Consider the following 21,601-nt stretch of genomic DNA (forward strand, 5'->3'; position numbering starts at 1 on the left):
ACAAGTCAAAGAGAAAAGGATCAGCCTCCAGGATCTTATGTGGTCTATATTAGCCCCAGCTTCCTGGTGAACTGGTATTACCTTGAGATAAATGTGCTTGTACTATCTACCTCCCAGCATTGGTCTGATAAAGACACTTCCCAAAGCATGAAATAAATAAGAAATAAGAGATAGTATAATTATTATTATCCTTGCCTTCTCTCACCCACCCAACCCCCGCCCCACACATCTGTCTTCAAACCTCCCTTTTTCCATCTGCAGCTTTCCAAATATCTGACATATGGGAGCATGATCACATTTGATGTCTGCCTATTTCAAAGACATTCATCTTTGTTCCTGCTCACTGGTCACCCTATCACTTATATTTGGATATCATAATATCCAAATATAAGAACTCCACAAAAACTCTGCTCCCAAACTGCTTTCTATGCAGCCCTTCTTCAACCTCAACAGCCTCAGGAATGCCTGCTTCAGGTTTTTGTTTTGCAGAATGAGGATAAATGTATGCACAGAGGGATAGACAGGGCTAGCCACCTCTATAACCATTATCAGCTTGGCATATGCCAGGAAAGTGATTGCTGTCCCAATGAGGAGAATGACAAAATGAAAGACAAAGAGTAGGAGGAAGGAAAACATTACAATGGTGGCTCTCACATGGGCCTTAGTGCTCACATCTCTGGGAGCAGTGACATGGTGCCACATCATCCTGGTGTGCCTCCTTAGGGAGAGGATGAGTAAGAGACAGGAGAACAGGGATATAAGGAAAGGCATCAGTGCCGACAGGAGACCAAGAAAGTAGAATATGTAAAATTCTCTTTCCTTTCTTTTGATATTTTCAGTGTAGTTTGCAATGAGTTTCATTTTTAGGACACTAGAAAATAAATCGAATTTTTGGATCAACAGCACTGTATTGAAGAAAAAGAAGAGCACACAGCCCAGCGGAAGGCAGGCAACCACCTGGGAAATCCTCCTCTTAAGCCAGAGGAAGGCAGGATGGGAGAAAATGGCAATCTTCAGGCAGTGGAAGATACTGAGACAGGTAGACAGCCAGATGCTTAAAAAGTTATTAAGAGTCCAGCTAGTTTCACAAATTCGACTTAATGTCACTTCATAACAGAAATCCTGATAGAGCATGATGTTAGTGGCATCAAAAACGATGACACATTGCAGGAAGATCCTGGAGGCTAGATTCATAATGATGAAGTCAGGTAAGGAAATCTTGCTCCTCTTGATCCAGTGAATGCAATTGATGAGCCCAAGAAAGCCATTCCCCAAAATCCCCAGAATGAACTGGCTGAAGGCCATGAGCAAAAAAAGATTTGGAGTGAGTTCAGCATGTCTGCAGATGGATTTCCTCCCTTTGTAATCTCTCTATTAGCTGTAGCCTTGCTACTACTCTACAGCTTCTCTGATCTGAGGTAAGTAAGCACACACAGGTACCCGTTTTTCCGCAGCGTCAGTAGTACCTTTTGTCCTCCTCTGACTTGTGCTGCTGTCTCGGTCCAGAGTGCTTAGAAATTCTTCAGGGTCAGTTTTGCACTTGCTTCTTCCAAACTGCTCTGCTATTGTTCTCTAGTTCTGATCTCAGGCTTGGAGTTTTCACAATTACTTGGGTAATAAACGCCTTTTCGTGGATGAAAGTCCAACCAGTAGTGATTGAAAGACTTCTGTTAAGATGCAAATAGTTGCAGGATTTAGTATCACACAGAGTAGGGAGGAGTCAGAGTCAGAGAAATGGAGGATTCAGTTCCATACAGAAAAAAAGTTTCTATGTCACATATAGAGAATGGAATTATTCTTATGGCACAATAATATTCCACTACATTCATGCACCTTTATAAGTTCAGGCATTCTCCAACTGATAGGCACAACCTTAGTTTCTAGTTCTTTGCTGCAAAAAAAGATGCTACTATGAATATTTTTTACTTTTGGATGCTTTCTTTCTTTTTATCTTCTTGGGTATACACATAGACATACATACGTATGTATTTATGTATATATACCTATGTGTATACAGAATAATAATAGCTAGGACTTATGGAGTACTTTAAGGTTTGCCAAGCATTTTGCAAATAAAGATTATATATAACTTAATGACTTGGAGTACAGTTCCAAATTGCTTTTCAGCATTCTCAGATCAATTCATAGCCCCGCTAACAATATATTAGCATGTTTGTTCTTCCCCACTTCAGTCAGCAGCTCTCATTATTTGGCCAAATTTGACAATCTGATGTGAGTAAAGTGAAATCTCAGAGTTGTTTTAAATTGAATTTCTCTTATTATTATTGATTTAGAACACTTTTTTCTTATGATTGTTGATATTCTGGATTTTATTCTGACTCTATCATACCTCTAAAGCAGAGATATTTGAGGCATGGAGAATGGAGAAGAGATTGCTGAGTCTTGGATTTTTTGGATCTTCTGATCCTTCCCTCAGATGGAATGCTGGTGGTGCATCAGATCATATCTATTCATGCCGTCTGTGAACCACACCCATATATTGAGACAATTCTTACTTCCCTCATCCCCACCCCCACATATTTTACACTTCAGCTATCTCTCCTTGACCTATTCTCTAGGTCACTTTAAAAAATGCCTTATATTTTCTTCTATTTTTCAATCTTTTAATTTATTTTAATATTTCTTTTTATTTCATAGGGTCATTGAGTTCTATTTGCTCCATTGCAATTTTCAGAGAGTCTGCTACTTGGATATGATATCTTGCCTTATGTTCTAGAATATTTGCTCTCCTTCTAATCCTTTTTTCAAGAAATCTTATTTCATTTATAATTTCATTTTTAGAAATCTCCTATTTCTTTTCTTTCATGTACCCTTTTAGTGCTTGTGGCCAAGACATTTTTTTTCTGAGCATATCCTTCTAATCATGTGGTTTCTCTCTTTTTCTAGGTGCATCTTTTGAGTATCTATTGTCCTATAATATTTGTTGTTTTTTTTTTTCTTCTGTTGACTCATATCTCCAGCATTAGTTCCTGATTTGGGTCTTTCTTTATACCAGGGCTAGATTCTGAATCTCCTTGCAAGGTTAGATGGGATGGTCAGTTCCTTTTTGCTCCTGACCTTGATTGCCTGGGTTCCTGTCACTGATTCCACCTCCTTTGGTGTGTCTGTGCTCAGAGTGTTGGGCAGATTTCAAGCTCCTTAGTATTGTTTGGATTTAGAATGCTGTTGTCTTCAGAGCCCTCTGAAGTGTCTCAGGTCAGGTTGCTATAGATTTCTGGCCCCTTAGGTCATCTTATTCAGAATGCTGCCTGCTTCTAGTCTCACATCCACAGTCAAAATTGTCATGGAAGTTCTATCATGGTAGGTAGCTGACTCTCTTGAGATCTCTTTGTCCAAGCACTCTAAGCTTCCTGTACCTTGTTTACAAATATTTTCTCACAGGAACCCTGGGAGGTAAGTGCTATTATTATTGCCAACTTAGTTGAGAAAACTGTGGCTGAAGGAGGCTAAGTGACTTGCTCAGGGGCGCACCACTAGGAAATATCAGAGGTCATATTTGAACTCATATCTTCCTTACTCTCAGCCCAGTGTTCTATCAACCCACTGCTCCACCTACCTGCCTCTAAGGTTTAGAGAACCTAGGAAATACACACTCTGCAATGTCTTTTTTTTAATGTCTTTTTATTTATTTTGTTAAATATTTCCAAAGTACATATAAATTTTTAAACATTCATTAAAAATATTTGAATACCAAATTCTCTTCCTTTTTTCCTCTCTCCTCTCCTCGAGAAGAGAAGCAATTTGATACTGATTATACATGTAGAGTCATGCAAAACATATTTTCATATTTGCCATATTGCAAAAGAAGACAAAAAACTCCAATGAAAATGAAGAAAGTAAAAAAAAGCGTGCTTTGATCTGCATTCAGATTCCATCAGTTTTCTCTCTGGAGGTGGATAGCAGTTTTTGTCATAGGTCCTTTGGAATTGTCTTGGATCGTTGTCTTGATCAGAGTAGCTGTTATTATGTATAATGTTGTTCTGGTTTTCCTCCCTTCACTTTGCATGAGTTCATATAAACTTTCCCTTGTGTTTCTGACACCAATATGCTTATCATTTCTTATAGCACAATAAAGGTATTCATCACAATCATATGCCATAACTCGTTCAGTCATTCCCAAATTGATGGACATCCCCTTAATTTCCAATTCTTTGTCACCATAAAAAAAGCTGCTATAAATATTTTTGTACAAATCAGTCTTTTACCTTTTTCTTTGATCTTTGTGGGATCTAGATCTAGTATTGGTATTGCTGGGTCAAAGAGCGTGTATAATTCTAAAGCCTTTTGAACATAATTCCAAGTTGTTCTGCAGAATGGTTGGACCACGTCACAACTCCACCAACAGTGCATTAGTGTCCTAATTTTTCCCACATTCCCTCCAGAATTTGTCACTTTCATTTTTCTGTGTTGTTACAATATCTGACCAGTGTGAGGTGGTATCTCAAAGTTGCTTTAATTTGCATTTCTCTAATCAGGAATGCCTGAGAGCTTTTTTCACATGACTATCTATATCTTTGATTTCTTCCTCTGGAACTGCCTTACACTCTGGAGTATCTGCTGCTCAATTCACATATACTAGCATCTGGTCAATGTGCTAGTACCTCCTAGCATTTGTAACTAGGACAACCCAGCAGAAGTGACAAATTTAGAGGACCAAGGGAAATGCATTCTGAGTGGATGTGTTGCTAACCCAATGTCTACTGGTGATTTTTTTCATCAATGTCTAAAGGGAGGGGCAGCCAATTACCATTTCTCCTAAAGACTGGTGCCAACTGGAACCTGTCATCATTTTATAAGCTATTTTCCTGAGGAACTTATAAGGTGAAGATGATGTCTTCATCTGAATTGATTTGTTACAACAATTTTTATCAAAATAGAAATTCTCACCATTCTTTGGTGAGAGAATGTTAGAAGATGGTGAAGGCCTCCTCCTGTGTTCCCATTTTCATTACCTACTTCCTAGATCTGTCTGCCCTTCTGAAATTATCCTGGAAGCCACATTCCTTTGAAATCACTTCCTTAAGTAATTTATATTAACTTATCAGAAACTGTTCCCTGCTTATGAAGTGCTTACTGATGACAAAACTGAGTAGCTCTTTGGTAAGATGCAAATAGATTCAGTATCATATTGAGGAAGGAGAGATCAGAGTCACATGGAAGATAATGTTTCATAGCTTAAACAAAGGAGCATCAAGTTGCACATAAATGCATCAAATTCATTTCACTCTTATCTGAACATGACATATCTGAAGAGTGTGAAATCTACCAGCTATGGAACAGTGAGTTTGCCTTTGATTTCTGGAAAAATTCTAGAACATATTACTAAATGAATGGATGGTGAACATCTAAAAAAAGGAGCAGATATTACAAAGAGCCAGCATGCCTTTAGCAAGAGAAGTCAAAAAAGACTAATTTAATTTTTTTTTCTTGACAGGGTCATTAGACTATAGGGGAGGGCAAAGTTGTAGATATAGTTTAACTCTTTTTTTAAAATCAATTCATTTAACAAGTCTCATACTATTTTTTTACACAAGAGAACACAAAAAGGATTGTATAAAATCTGTGAATGTCTACTTCATACCACTTGCTTTTTAAAAAAAAATATAATAATTTCCAAACATTGTTTTTCAAAACTTCCCTGCTTATCTCAACTTCACTCTGAACTTCTTTTTCCTACTATATAATTAAAATTGTTTCAATAGCTTTTTTTGGGGATTGCATCACTATTGCTAAACTCCCTTTCCTCCTCTAACCCTCCCAGTTAAAAACAGAGAAAAAGAAAACCTCATGTAAGAGAAAAGCATGGTCAAACAAAATAAACCCTCACAGTGATTGTGGCCAAAACATGTCCTTTTCTATACCTTGAGTTCATCACCTGCCTGTCAGGAGGTAGGAAACATGTTTCATTCTAGGTCTTCTGGAGACCAGGTTGATTATTGAATTTCTGAGTTCTTAAGTCTTTTTTCTTAGCAAAATTGTTTGTCCACATGCAAACTGTTCTCCTAGTTCTGTTAAATTGACTCTGCATCAATTTATAGCTCCCAGAATTTTCTGAAATTATCTCTTTTATCACTAACACACCTTACTATTCCACTACATTTCCAGATCATAACTTGTTCAATATTTCCCCAGTTGATGGGTAGCTCCTGGTTTCTCATTATTTGATTTTCTTTTTTTTTCTCTTTTTGATGGACCTTTCAGGATCAGGAAATTTGTTTTGCTTGTGGCTACTCATTCCTCAATATTACCACACTTTATCCTTGTCCTGACTGGGGTTAGCTAATATGTCCATACAACTATGTTCTAGAGTATGGGGGCAGTAAAGTATGAGAAGCCCAGAAAGAGAGGAAGGGGATGGGATGTGAAGACCTCTAAATGCCAAGCAGAGGAGTTTATGTTTGATCTTGCAGGTGATAGTGAGCCCCTGGGGCTTAGTGAGGGGTGGCATAGACTGACTGACCCTATGTGTAATCAAGGGCATATGCCTGACATTAGCACATGACTGTTAGACACACACACACACATACACACACACAGAGACAGAGAGAAAGAAACAAAGAGAGAGAAAGAGAGAGAGACAGAGACAGAGAGAGTGAGAGAGGGAGGGAGGGAGGGAGAAACAGGGAGACAAAGAGAGACTGAAAGAAAGAGAAAGAGGGACAGAGACAGAGAAAGACAGAAACAGAGAAAGGCAGAGACAGGGAGAGACAGAGAGACAGAGACAGGGAGAGACAGAGAGACAGAGACAGAGAGAGACAGAGAGAAAGAAGAGAGAGATAGAGAGACAGAATGATAGACACAGAGATAGAGACAGAGAGAGAGGGACAGAGACAGAGACATAGAGAGACAGAGAGAGAGATGAAGAGAGGTAAGGCCTTATCTCATAGCCAAGGGATACAAGCTGGGTATAGGAACATGCTCCAGGGCAGACCCTGATCCTCTGAATGTTACGTTTTTCCCAGAGTCTTTCTCCTCCTCCTGGAGAGCCTGAAACCACCAGTCCACTTTTGAAGCTGAAAGTCAGAAGTTGAGTGGAAGATGGATCAAAGCAGGGCCAGACTTTAGGAAAGGAGAATTACAAAAAAGTAATACAGTTTTTCCATCACCTAAAATCTGTTACAAAATCATCTGAGTTCTAAAGACATAACATAGCATTCTTCACACAAAGTAACTTTTAAAAAAAAAGCCCAGACCTGACTCTTCTCCACCATCTCCAGTCTTCTAAGGGACCCCAGCAGGAGTGTCTCCTACAACTTAAGCCTCTTCCTACATGAGCCTTAAACTGATGAGTTTTTCCTTTTTTCTTTTTAAATTAATTAAGTAATTAATTTTTAGTTTCAACATTCACTGCCACCAGATTTTGAGTTCCAAATTTTCTCCCCATCTCTCCTCTCTCCCTACCCCAAGACGGTGTGCATTCTGAATACCCCTTCCACCAATCTGCCCTTCCTTCTATCACCTCTCCTTTCTCTTATCCCCTTCACCTTCTATTTTCCTGTAGGGCAGGATAGATTTCTATACCCCATTGCCTGTATATCTTATTTCCCAGTTGCATGTAAAAACAATTTTTAACATTTGTTTTTAAAACTTTGAGTTCCAAATTCTCTCCTTTCCTTCCTCCCCACCCACCCTCATTGAGAAGACAAGCAGCTCGATATAGGTGTAGTCATGCAAAACACTTCCATAATAGTCATGCTGTGAAAAACTAACTATATTTCCCTTCATCCTATCCCACCTCCATTTATTCTATTCTCTCCTTTGACCCTGTTTCTCCTCAAAAGTGTTTGCTTCTGATTACCCTCTCCCTCCACCTGCCCTCCCTTCTAGCATTTCCCCCCATATCCCCTTCCCCCCTATTTTCTTGTAGGGTAAAATAGATTTCCTTATCCAATTGAGTGTGTATGTTATTCCCTCCTTAAGCCAAATTCAGTGAGAGTAAGATTCACTCATTCTCTTTCATCTTCCTTCTCTTCCCCTCCACTGTAAAAGCTTTTTCTTGTCTGTTTTATGTGAGATAATTTACCCCATTCTACCTCTCCATTTCTCCTTCTCCCAGTATAATCCTCTCTCACCCCGTAATCTTATTTTGTAGATATCCTCCTTTCATATTCAACTCACCCTGTGCCCCCCTCTATATATCTATATCTATATATATGTATTCCCTCCAACTACCCTAATACTGAGAAAGGTCTCATGAGTTACAAATATCATCTTTCCATGTAGGAATGTAAACAGTTCAACTTTAATAGTCCCTTTATGATTTCTCTTTCTTGTTTACCTTTTCATGCTTCTCTTGAGTCTTGTATTTGAAAGTCAAATTTTCTATTCAGCTCTAGCCTTTTCATCAAGAATGCTTGAAAGTCCTCTATTTCATTGAATTTCCATTTTTTCCTCTGAAGGCTTATACTCAGTTTTGTTAGGTAGGTGATTCTTGGTTTCAATCCTAGTTCCTTTGACCTCTGGAATATCATTTTCCAAGGCCTCCAATCCCTTAATGTAGAAGCTGCTAAATCTTGTGTTATCATGATTGTGTTTCCACAGTACTTGAATTGCTACTTTCTAGCTGCTTGTAATATTTTCTCCTTGACCTGGGAACTCTGGAATTTGGCTATAATATTCCTAGGAGTTCTCCTTTGGGGATCTCTTTCAGGAGGTGATCAGTGGATTCTTTCCATTTCTATTTTACCTACTGGTTCTGGAATATCAGGGCAATTTTCCCTGATAATTTCTTGATAGATGATGTCTAGGCTCTTTTTTTGATCATGGCTTTCAAGTAGTTCAATAATTTTTAAATTCTCTCTCCTGGATCTATTTTCCAGGTCAGTAGTTTTTCCAATGAGATATTTCACATTGTCTTCTATTTTTTCCATTCTTTTGGTTTTGTTTTATAATTTCTTGATTTCTCATAGATTCATTAGCGTTCAATTGCTCCACTCTAATTTTTAAGGAATTATTTTCTTCAGTGAGCTTTTGGACCTCCTTTTCCATTTGGCCAATTTTGTTTTTTAAGGCATTCTTCTCATTGGCTTTTTGGACCTCTTTTGCCATTTGGGTTAGGCTATTTTTTAAGGTGTTATTTTCTTCAGTATTTTTTTGGGTCTCCTTTAGCAAGCTATTGGCTTGTTTTTCATGATTTACTTGCATCACTCTCATTACTCTTCCCAGTTTTTCTTCTACTTCTCTTACTTCCTTCTCAAAATCTTTTTTTCTGAAAATAAAAAAGGGATAAAGTATTTTTTATTTAAAATTTAGCTCCAAACCTCACAACACATACCATATTAAATTCAGGATGAAGTATAGACAGAAAAAGCTATAATAGTACATAGAGAATGATAATTCTCATAGAGAATAATAAATCTCTCTAAAAATGTACAGCAGAGATACATATTTAGTTGTTAAACAAATAGAAGTAATTATAAGTAGTTGTACTAGTTTGCTTAAAAATGAAAAACCTCTACACAGAAAAACAATAAAATAGAAATAAAAAATAAATTGAGGAAAATATGGCATCTATACAGGTAAAAGTAGAATATCTAAGCATTTTTTTTCAATTCTATTTTGTTTTTATATCAGTCATTTGTGGATATTCCTCTGCTCTGCTTCCTTCAACCAGAGAATTAAACTTTCTTCTTCAAATAAACATAGGAAGTTAAGGAACATATGGCAACACAGTTATAGTGTCTAGCAATGTCTACAAACTTCTAGATTCATGGTCAGCTCCCTCTCTGATACTTCATTGTCTTTTCTGAGACCAACATTTGTTTTTAACAACTACTTAGAATTTAGTTGTCTCTTGGTGTTCTATTTATGTTGTTGGGTTCAATCTGTTCTCTTGGTATTGTTGTGATCAATCTGTATGTTATTCTCTTGGTACTTTTCCTTATGCAGGAGTTCATATAGACCTGTCTTTGATTCTCTTAATATGTTTGTCATTTCTTATTGCACAGTAACATTCCATTATGTTATGAAACCAGAGTTTGTTCAGCCTCCCCAACTATGGGTACCCACTTTGTTTCCAGTTCTTTGCTATCACTAAAAGTGCTGCTATTAATGTTTGTTTTTGTATATATGAAGCCTTTCTTCTGTCTTTGACCTTTACTGGTATATGTCCAGCAGAAAGATTGCTGGGGAGGGCCCAGGATCTAGCCACCAGTGCTTATGCTCTCCTGCCCCTCTGCTCTCTCTGCTGGGGCGAGGTCGGAGTCCCAACCAGCCAGGCCTCATTCCCCAGATGGAGGAGGGTCCCTCTAGAGACACTGGGTGGACTGGGAAGGGACTGCAGAGGCCAATGGGTGCCTCTTCTCCTGGTACAGAGGAGGCAACTGAGGCCCAGAGAGAGTATTCGCTGACTCTGGGTCACACAGCATCAGGACTGGGGTCAATCCACCACCTCTGCCCCTTGGTGGCCCTAGCCCCTTCCTAGCATGTGACGCTGCTCTTCAGTCCCCAGGGAGTGTATGCCTCTGTTGCTGGCCAACCTAAAAATACTTTTTGAGGTCTTCCATGGCCTGAGACCAAGTCATATTTTTCTTGGAGGGTTTGAATGTAGGAGCTTTGACTTTGTTGTCTTCTTCTGGTTGTAAGTTTGATCTTCTTTTTTTAGAATTTTATTTCGTTATTATTATTATTATTTTGTTTTTAGGCAATTGGGGTTAAGTGACTTGCCCAAGGTCACACAGCTAGTGAGTGTTAAGTGTTTGGTCTGAGGCTGGATTTGAACTCAGGTCCTCCTGACTTCAGGGCTAGTACTCTATCCACTTCACCATCTAGCTGCACCTATGTTTGATCTTCTTTGTCACCAAAGTAGGATTCTATAGTCTGAGTTTTTTTGTACTGTTTGCTCATGTTCCCAGCTAGTTACTTGACTTTTAAACTCTTTGTTAAGTGCTCTGCTTCCAGGGTGGAGAATGTATTGTCCCAAGCTTTAGGGGTTTTACGTAGCTATTTTCAGAGATATTTCTAGGAATTTGTAAATTTTCAGTTCTTTCAAGGTGGTATGATCAAAGGGGAGTTGTTTACTCCTTTCCTGGCCTGTGCTCTGGTTTATGAGTGACCACAAGTGCTCTTTTCTGCCTTGGAACTGTGAGGAGGATTCCCTCTTCACCATAGCCAAAAACCACCATGTCAGTGGTCCTCCTCACCCCAAGACTACCACTCAGGACTGTGACTCAGATCCAAGCAGGGGCAAAGCAAGAGAATCCTGCCTCAGTGCCAGCAAAGAGATCCCTGCAATCCCCCTCTGATAAGCTGCTGAATTCCCCCACTGTCTGTGGGCCAAGAGCTCCTGGAGCAGCTGCTGCCACTGCCCTGGGGCTATACGAGGACTGGGGCCAGACCCCACTCCTTTCTCAACCAGGTCTGACAGACCTTTCCTACTGACCTTCTAAGTTGTCTTTGGCATTTGTGCGTTGAGAAGTCTGGAAACTGCCACAGCTGCTAGTGATTTAGTCCCCTGAGGCCTGTTCCAGGTTTACTGAGGTATGGTCTTTGCCCATGCTGAACTGCGCTTCTCTCTCAACCCAGCACAACAGACCTTTCCCATCAACCATCCAGGTTGTCTTGGCCTGGAAATTTGTTTTACTCTGTCTTTTTGTGGGTTATGCTACTCTAGAATTTGTTTAGAGCCATTTTTTATAGGTATTTGGAGGGGTTTGGGGGGAAACCTCAAGCAAATCACTGCTTTTACTCCACCATCTTGGCTCCGCCTCTCAAACTGAAAAGTTTTTAGGAGCTGAAAAACAAAAAAATTCCTCATAAACCTTCTAGCCCAACCCCTTCATTTAATTAATAATGAAAGTGAGATTCCATATAAACCACATACTCTGGGTCACTCTGAGCTGGCCACAGTGTCAGGAAGACCTGTGTTCAAGTCTTGCCTCTGACATACACTGGCTGTGTGATCCTGAGCAATTACTTAATGTATTTCACCACATAATTGTTGCAGATGTTATTCCAAAATTTTTGGCAAAAAAGTGGGGTGTGACCATTATATGAAGCTTTAAAAAATTGTGCCAATATTGCTTAAAAATAATTTATTACTAAGCTATCTTTGGTGCAAGATTGGGATGCATGGAGTACTTGTGAATATACTTTAAAATTGAGCAATGACAATGCACCTGGGCTAAGAATTCTAGACTGGCAGCAAATGCCACTGATGAATACGTTGCTGCTCTGTTTACCTTTTAACTGGTATGACCATCAAAATTATGGCATGTGACGATTACATGATGGAAAGTTATAAACTAATTTTTTGAGTGAAAAAGCAGGGTGTGACGATTATGCAGTGGTAGTGATTTTGCGGTGAAATGTGATAAGTTCTCAGTGTCTCTTGGCCTGGAGTAAGATAAACCTGAGCTCAAGTTCAACCACAGTCACTTACTAGCTATGTGATCCTGGCCAAGTCACTTTCCTCTGCAGACCTCAGTTTTCTCAACTGTAAAATGGGAATAATAATACCACAGTGTTTGTTGTGAAGACAAATTAAGATAATAGTTTAATGAATACTTGTTTCCTTCCTGATCTGACTTGGTAAAGATGATTTTTTACAAAGCAAAACAAACAAACAAACAAACAAAAAAATCCCAAACCAGAGTTATATAACTAGTTATAGGAGAGCCAGGCCATGAAGGCAGGTTTTCTGATTTCTCAAATAGAACTCTTTTTGTATTACCATTATGCCCCCAGATTCTTAGTTTCCTTAACACTCTTCCCCTACCTCTCACTGCTCTGACCTATTCATGCCAAAAGATTTTAGGTACATGTACATATTCCCCTCATGAAGAGGCCCAAATTAATTTCCTTTGTGGTATCTTTTCTTTACTTTTTTTTCTTTTTGACAATGAGCAAAATTTATATTTTTAAACTAGCAAAATCCAGCAGGGGGAGTTTATTATTATATTTATTATTATTCCTGGAATAAACATATCTCCTGCCTGGGAACCTTGATCTGTGCCTTTATCTGGCTAGGTGGCTGACTGTTACCATCTGATGACACAATGAAACAATTTTTTTTTCTTTTTGGTAGGGGGAGGATGGATTACGAGATATAAACTAATAAATATAAGAAATTAAAAAGTGTAACAGGAGCTATACATCTTTTCCTCACTGGTCCATCACAGTGCCAGATGCCATGCAGGGCACCTTCCATCCTCCTTTCCCTAGGTGTTTTAGCAAGCCCTTCTAAGTCATTATCAGGTAGCAGAGTGGATTTAAGTTCAGGATGATTGTGTGTGGCAGGAGGAAAGAGAGACCTATGCTTATGTACAATTTCCTATATTGAGGAACTAGAGTAGCTGCTTTGGGAGCAGGCATACATGGTGATTACTTGTTTTTGCCCATAGCTTCTGAGCACAGATAACAAACTCAAATTCCTGGGAACAGGCTTTCCCAGCTCAAGAGATAGCAGCAATCAGGGAAATAAGAGATTTCTTCCAGAAGCACATGGCAGGAATTGTATATGCTTACTTGGCTGAAGTTTAAGAATTTGGGAACCAGAACATATTTTTTAAGAATGCTACAAATGCCTTTCTTTTATTGAATATATATCTTTTTCATTAATAATTGGGCTCAGGCTTGCGGGATATGTCATTTTGGTTTGCATTTGAGCTCTTTTACTTTTAGGAATATATAACTATTTTCCCTTCTTCAGTTTCTAGTGGGTGCAGAGTAGTCACATGATATTTAAATTTCCTTTCTTTTATATTTGAAGATCTTTCACTTGGCCACCTGAAAAATTTGTTTTTTGTTATTTGAATTATTAAAATTAATTACTGTGTCTCAGAGTTTGAAGGATAAAATTTTTAGAGGCAATGTGTGGACTCTTTTGATTAATCCTTTTGCTGTGTTCAGAAGTTCTGAGTAGTTTTCTTGTATTATTTTCTTCATTATGGTATTCTAATTTTCCTGTTTGCCACATTTTTTTTGAGACATATGATCCTTAAATTGTCCTTGTGCATCTTGTCTTTGAGATCAATGACTTTTGCTTATAATAGAGAGCATGAATTCTGTTAGCATTATTTCCTTTTGTACCTCTTCTTCTAGATGGTCCTTCACTTCACTGTACTTGCATTCCTTCACTAAAATCAAATTCACTTGCAGGTCGTGGCATCACCTTCCTGATGTCATGGTCTTCTTCAAGAATGAAGGACAAACAACAACTTGTCTTCTAAATCTGTTTTTCTCTTCCACTCTAGTTGGTGCTTAAGCTGTCCTATTCTGCTAAGTATTTTTGCTGTGCAGGCCATACATTCTGACACATGTTTCCTTTTAATTTCTCTTAATCTTTTAATTTCTTTTTTGAACTATTCTGGAATATTTTGCTTTTGTTTTATGCTCTCTTAGTATTCTGTAGGATTTTGTGTTTCATCAAACATTGGCTCCATTTTCTTTTTCTAGTATTATTTATTTAGAGAAGGATGTAATCTTTTAGATGTTTTAGTATTCATGCTTCTTCTAATTTTAATATCCTGTCTGTTGATTTGTCTGCTTGTATTCTAGGTTTTTTACTGAATTTTTTTTCTTGAGCTTTTGGATAGTTTTAGTTTTTTTCTTTTATTATTTTCCCAATTTCTGATTCTTTCCCTTTTCATCAATCTCTGACTATGCTCCAAGTTTCTGGGAAGTCAACACTGCTCTCAGTTGGACTCTAGTTCCTTTTCCTTCAGGCCCAGGATAACCATTTATTCTGGCCCTTTGCCCCAGTTCTTCTCATTCTTTACTTCTCTGACTGTCCTAAATGTTCATTTTCAGCTTTTTGTAGGGTTGGGGGAGGGTGAGGTGGTTTTTGCAGCCTTGGCTTTCCTAATCTATGAGCTGCCCCAGTTAGAAGGAAGCTCATCTTTGACTTTTCCTATTCCTTCCCCTCCACTTCACACAGCTAGGCAGAGTCAAAGTTTACTTCTTGTTGCAGTAGGATAGTGGAAGAAACAGAGTTAGGTTGAGAAATCAATAAGCTTTTATTAAGTGCTTGCTATATGCCAGACACTGTGATAAGTGCCACGAATATAAATGCAAGCAATTGCTCTCAAGGAGCTTCATTTTTTTTATTAATTTATTTTGATTTATCAACAATCATTTCCATAAGCTTTTGAGTTTTAAATTTTTCTCCCCATCCCTCCCTATCTCCCTCCCCAACATGATGCACAAACTAATATAGGCTATACATATACATTCTTATTAAACATATTTTCACATTAGTGATGTTGTAAGTAAGAATTAGAATTAATAGGAGGAACCACCAGAAAGAGGAAACAAAACACAACAGAAGAAAAAAATAGCAAATAGTATGCTTTGATGTGCATATTCTTTCTTTGGATGTGGATAGCATTTTCCATCATGAGGCTTTTGGAGATGTCTTAGATCCTTGTATTGCTGAGAGGGGTTAAGTCTATCAAAGTCAATCATCACTTAATGTGGCTGTTACTGTGTACAATGTTCTCCTGGTTCTGCTCACTTCACTCAGCATCAAACCACACAAGTCTTTCTAGATTTATCTGAAGTCTGCCTATTCATCATTTCTTATAGCACAATAGTATTCTATTACATTCATATATCACATGCACAATTATGATAACTATCTGTGTCTTTCTCTCCATCCTTTCCCCCCCCCCGCATATGCTTTTCCTTCTCCTTTCTCCTTTTCCCTCCTCACTAATGTTTTGCTTTTGACCACATCCTCCCTCAGTCCCACCTCCCTTCTATTAGCCCCCTCCCTTTTCTTTCCCCTTTTCCCTCCTACTGCCTATAGGGCATGTTAGATTTCTATACCTAACTCATTATGTTAATCTCTTCTTAAGCCAAATCTCATGAGAGTAAGGTTCAGACAATGCTCATCTCCCTCTCTTCTTTCCCTCTGTAATAGGTTTTTGTGCCTTTTCCTGTGATGTAATTTACCCTTGTCTGACTCCTCCTTCCTTTTTCTCTCAGTACATTTTCTTAGTTAGATCAGATTAATTCACTTACTTGGATCCATTTAACATACTTGATTAGATTTTTTTCATTACATCGAAGTCAATTTATACCCACCCCTTTTATGTATACCCCTTTTACATGATGTAATAACAATGCAGTTCTCAAGAGTTACAAGTGTCATCTTCTCTTGTAGGGATGTAAAGAGTTTGTTCTTATTAACAACATGTTGTTACTTTCTGTCCTGTTTACCTTTTTATGTCTCTCTTGAGTCTTGTATTTGCAGATCAAATTTTCTGTTGAAATTTTCTGTTATCAGGAAGTTATGGCAGTCCCCTATTTTGTTGAATATCCTCCCCTGAAAGATCATGCTCATTTTAGCTGGATCCTTGGCTGTAATTCAAGCTCCTTTGCCTTATGGAATATCTTATTCCACACCCTCTGGTCTTTTAATGTGGAATCTGCAAGGTCCTGTGTAATCCTGACTGTGATTCCATGATATTTAAATTGTTTCTTTCTGGCTGCTTGTGGTATTTTCTCTTTGACCTGGTAATTTTGGAATTTGGCTACTATATTCCTTGGTGTTTTCAATTTGGGATCTCTTTCAGGAGGTGATCGGTGGATTCTTTCTATGGCTATTTTATCCTCTGGCTCTAGGACCTCAGGGCAGTTTTCCTTTATGATTTCCTGAAAAATACTGTCCAGGGTCTTTTTTTTTTCATTGTGATTTTCAGGTAGACCAATAATTTTTAAATTGTCTCTCCCAGATCAATTTTCCAGGTCAGTTGTTTTACCAATGAGATATTTTACATTTTCATTCTTTTGTTTTTGTTTGACTGATTCTTGCTCTCTCATAGAGTCATTAGCTTCCATTTGCCCAATTCTAATTTTTAACAAATTGTTTTCTTCTATTAGATTTTGTACCTCCTTCCCCATTTGGCCAATTGCATTTTTTAGGGACTTGTTTTCTTCAGTGTACTTTTTTTTCCCAGTTGGCCAGTTGTATTTTTTAAGGACTTGTTTTCTACAGTTAATTTTTGTCCTTCCCTTTCCAATCTATTGACTCTTTTGCATACCTTTCATTTCTTTTCCCATTTTTTCTTCTATCTCTCTCATTTGACTTTTAAAATCCTTCTTGAGCTCTTCTAAGAAGGCTTTTTGGGCTTCAGACCAGTTCATATTCCCTTTTGAGGTTCCAGATGTGGGTTTGTTGACAATGTTGTCCTCTTCAGAATTTCAGCCTTGATCTTTACTTTTCCCATAATAAGAATCTATCGTACGTTTCTTTTTGCTCATGGTGTTTGCTTATTTCCTAGCCCAATATAGACTGGACTGTCCTGCTGGGGAGCAGAGGGCAGTGACCCAAGCTTCTTGTGTTGGGAGCCTAGGGCCTGGTCACTGGCTTTGTGTACTGGGGCCTCCAATGTTGGCAGTTGGAGACTGTAGGATTCTGGCAGCTTACCTGGTGTTGGGCTGGAAACAACAGTATTAGAACTCTAGGGGTAAGATTAGGTAGTGTGGCTCCTAGAGATTTTCTGCTCACCCAGGCCTTTTCTTCCTTTTGCTTTCTTCAGCTCTTTTTAGATGGATGTTATAGGATGTTTATCTGCCTGGGGCCCCTTTGAGCTCTGCTTCCTTTAGTTTTGCTGAGGCACTGGGAGAGCTGGTTGCTGTAGAATGCCAAGGCACCTGGTGGTTTTCTGAACTGGTTTCTACCAGTTCCCCCACCCTCAATAAGGCACTTGGGGTTCAGGTGTTGGTGTTTGCCTGCTCTACCACCTGGGTTTCAGGATCTCCTCCTGGTATGCTGAGGTGGGGTTTTCCACTAGCTTGCCAAGATGCCTCCCATTCTGTACCGTTCCCCTTTTCCCAGGGTGAGAGGGGCCTTTCCAGTTAATCCCTCAAGCTACCTGGGCTACTGGACTGCTGCACCCCATCTTTCTTCTGGTTCAGCTGTTCCAGAGTTTTTTCTGGGGTGATATTTTTTGGGCTTTCAGGGGTTAATAAGGGAAAGCAAGAGAGACTCACCTCTTACTCCACCATCTTGGCTCCTGGAAGCAGAAGTCAAGGAGCTTCATTCTAATGGGGGAAGGCAACACATATGGCTAAACAGGGGTTTGGAAGGAAAGTACCCATGTTGGGGCATGTTGGATAAAGAATTCCAGAGAGTCAAGAGAAGAATTCCATATAAGAATGAAAGAGTGCATATGACAGTTCTGGTGAGGAGTGATGTTTCAGGATAAGAAGGCTATTGAGATATGGTAGAAAAAGAAGTGTGGAGAGTTAATAGTGGCATCCAGAAAAGATTGAGGGAATGAACACGAGTGTGCCTGTAGACTCTCTGTAGCAGGAGGGGAATGCAAAGTATAAGCCCATGGGTCACTTTGTGCTGATATGGATTGTTCACCCTGCAATAGACTGAAGATTGGTGGTGGAGGGGTGTTGAATGCATGTGATGGGGGTTAGCATCTTCCACTATTAATTCAGAAGTCTGTTACCTCTTTGGGCCTCTTGCTTTATTTCTTCTGTGAATTCAGCTGTAATTGCTGTACCTCTGGCTCATTTTCTCCCCTGATAGTTAGCAAGGATTCTAGAAAATGTCTAGTCCTCCATTTTGCTGTTCACATGACCCAGAATTCCCTGAGATCCCACCTTTTGAGGAGTAGATCTCCTGATGCAGCATGGCTCTTTGAGAAAGAAGAGTATTATCTATATATTTTGCCCAGCATCTTGCTTGGAAAGCAGCAAATGAATAACTGGAACATTACAGGTCCAGTGGGAAAAGGATTGTTAGCTTTAGTGGCTCTGTGTTTATGTGTGTGTGTGTGTGTGTGTGTGTGTGTGTATACGTATGTGTATATATATATATATATATATATAAACACCTATATGTATATTTTTTTCTAGGAGAATGCTAAATTACAAGGTGGTACTTTCAGGTTTGGTGGGGGAGGGGTTACAATGTAGGACTCTGGGAGGAAGAAGACTCACTGAAATCTCAAAGGGTTGCCCCAGTAGTCACCCCCTGTTCAGTTCCCTTCTGGAGGGAGCTTAGGGATTATTTGAAGGCTTTTGGTGCATATTTGTAGCATTTTTAAAAATTTGTTTCTGAACTCCTATGAGTGATTTGTGTCTGCTGTATTTTCTGTAGGGTGATATAAAGGTTTAAGGCATTGCTGCCTTGAGTACATGTGCAGAAGCTGGGGCCTACTTTTATTCTCATTTGGAGAAACTTAGAAATCACTCTACAGTGAGTATCCCAGGAAAATTTCACCCCCACTTCAGGTGGGAGCAACAAGTCAAAGTAAGAAAAAAACGATCCTATTTAGAGCGGCCTCCAGGATCATATCTGTTCTATATGAGCCCCAGCTTCCTGATCACCTCGTTTTACCTTGGGATAATATAATTGTACTATCTACCTCCCAGCATTGATCTGATAAAACCACTTTATAAAGCACCATATAAATAAGAGATAGTATAATTATTATTATCTCTTATCCCCTCACCCCACACACCTCCTCTTCAAACCTCCCTTTCTCTCTCTGCAGCTTTCCAAATGTATGACATATGGAAACATGATTACAACAGACACCTGCCTATTTCAAAGACATTAGTCTTTGTCTCTTATCACTGGTCATCCTTTCAATAGTATTGTCCAAACATAGGATCTCTATAGTAAACTGTTCTGCTCCCAAACGGTAAACCCTTTTCTATGTATATGTTTAATCTATATCTAATATGTTATATACACATATTATTTAACAGTTTTGAATGATTGGATACCAAACATGAACTTTTGAAATAAAATTCACATTTCATTGAGTGTCTTAATTTATTTGAAAAGTTACTTTTTGTAAAGAAAAATTTATGGATGTCATTTTATATATATAATATGCCTATATGTATATATCGATATATACATATATATGTATAGAGAGACAGAGAGACAGAAAGAGGAGAGAGAGGTAAATAATGGTAACAATAATAATAGTAGCCAGCATTTCTGTAGTACTTTAAGGTTTGCAAAGAGCTTTAATCATATTTTCTCATTTTATTCTCACAACAACCCTGTGAGTTAGGTACAAATATTATCATTTACATTTTACAGATGAGGAAAATGAGGGAGAGAGAGGTTAAATGACTTGCCCAGGGTAATGCAGCTAGTAAGTGTCTAAGGCAAAATTTGACTTTCTAACTCTAGGTCCAATCCTCTCCCTTCTATGCCACGTGGCTCTTTAGAATAGTAGATTTTTAAAAGATTTGAAGAACCTATACTGCTCTCCCCTTCCCACCTTGAACTGGTCATTAAAAGATTCCTTTACCCGACTTTTCACGCAGCCCTTCTTCAACACAGCAGCCTCAGGAATGCCTGCTTCAGGTTTTTGTTTTGCAGAATGAGGATAAATGTATGCACAGAGGGTTAGATAGGCATAGCCAACTCTATAACCATTAACACCTTGGCATATCTCAGGAAAGCGCTTGCTGTTCCAATGAAGAGAAAGACAAAATGAAAGACAAAGAGTAGGAGGAAGGAAAACATTACAACAGTGGCTCTCTCATGGGCCTTAGTGCTCACATCCCTGGGAGCAGTGACATGGTGCTGCATCATCCTGGTATGCCTTCTTAGGGAGAGGATGAGTAAGAGACAGGAGAAGAGGGATATAATGAAAGGTATCAGTGCCCACAGAAGACCAAGAAGGTTGGAGACATAAAATTCTCTTTCCTTTCTTCTGACATGTTCAGTGTAGTTTGCAGTGAGTATCGTTTTCAGGAGTCCAGAATACATACTGAATTTTCGGATCAGCCACGCTGTATTGAAGAAAAAGGATTTCCCACCTGGGAAATTCTCCACTTAAGCCAGAGGAAGGCAGGGTGGGAGAAAATGGCAATCTTCAGGCAGTAGAAGACACTGAGGCAGGTGGACTGCCAGATGTTTAAATGGTTACTAAGAATCCAACTAGTTTCACGAATTTGACTTAATGGAGTTTCATAATGCAAATCAGAATAGAGCACCATGATAATGGTATCGAAAATGACCACACATTGCAGGAAGTGCCTGGAGAAGGCTAGATTCATAATGATGAAGTCAGATAAGGAAATCTTGCTCCTCTTGATCCAGGGGATGCAATTGATGAGCCCAAGAAAGCCATGCCCCAAAATCCCCAGAATGAACTGACTGAAGGCCATGAGCAAAAAAAAGATTTGGAATGAGTTCAGCATGTCTGCAGATGGATTTCCCCACCTTGGTAATCTCTCTGTTTTCTGCAGCCTTGCTACCGTTCTGCAGCTTCTCTGATCTGAGGTAAGTAAGCACACACAGGCACCTGCTTTTCCACAGTGTCAGTAGTACCTTTTGTCCTTCTCTTACTTGCTTGTGCTGCTGCCTCTGTCCAGAGTGCTCAGAAATTCTTCAGGGTCAGTCTTGCAATTGCTCCTTCCAGTCTGGTCTACTGTTGTTCTCTAGTTCAGACTTGAGTCTTGGAGTTTTCTCAATTACTTGGGTAGTAAATGTCATTTAGTGGATGAAAGCCCAACCAATAGTGGTTGAAAGATCTTTGCTAGGATGCAAATAGTTGCAGGATTTAGTATCACACAGAGAAAGGAGGGGTCAGAGTCAGAGAAAATGGATGGTTCTGTTCCACACAGATAATGAGTTTTAATGTCAAATAAAGAG

The 21,601-nt window shown here is 38.9% G+C and overlaps 1 protein-coding gene across 1 annotated transcript; it reads right to left on the reverse strand.

The window, feature by feature from the left end:
- Positions 1-372: 372 nt before the first annotated feature.
- LOC114028109 lies at positions 373-21,223 on the reverse strand. The gene is given in 5 exon segments (XM_027842305.1): positions 373-1,371; positions 1,441-1,572; positions 20,250-20,278; positions 20,281-20,760; positions 20,763-21,223. Coding segments are annotated over 5 exon segments (2,025 nt in total). The 5' UTR covers positions 21,148-21,223.
- Between the last annotated feature and the right edge of the window lie 378 nt (positions 21,224-21,601).

The sequence above is a fragment of the Vombatus ursinus genome, unplaced genomic scaffold, assembly GCF_900497805.2.
Source record: "Vombatus ursinus unplaced genomic scaffold, bare-nosed wombat genome assembly UNPS02014870.1, whole genome shotgun sequence".
Lineage (NCBI taxonomy): Eukaryota > Metazoa > Chordata > Mammalia > Diprotodontia > Vombatidae > Vombatus > Vombatus ursinus.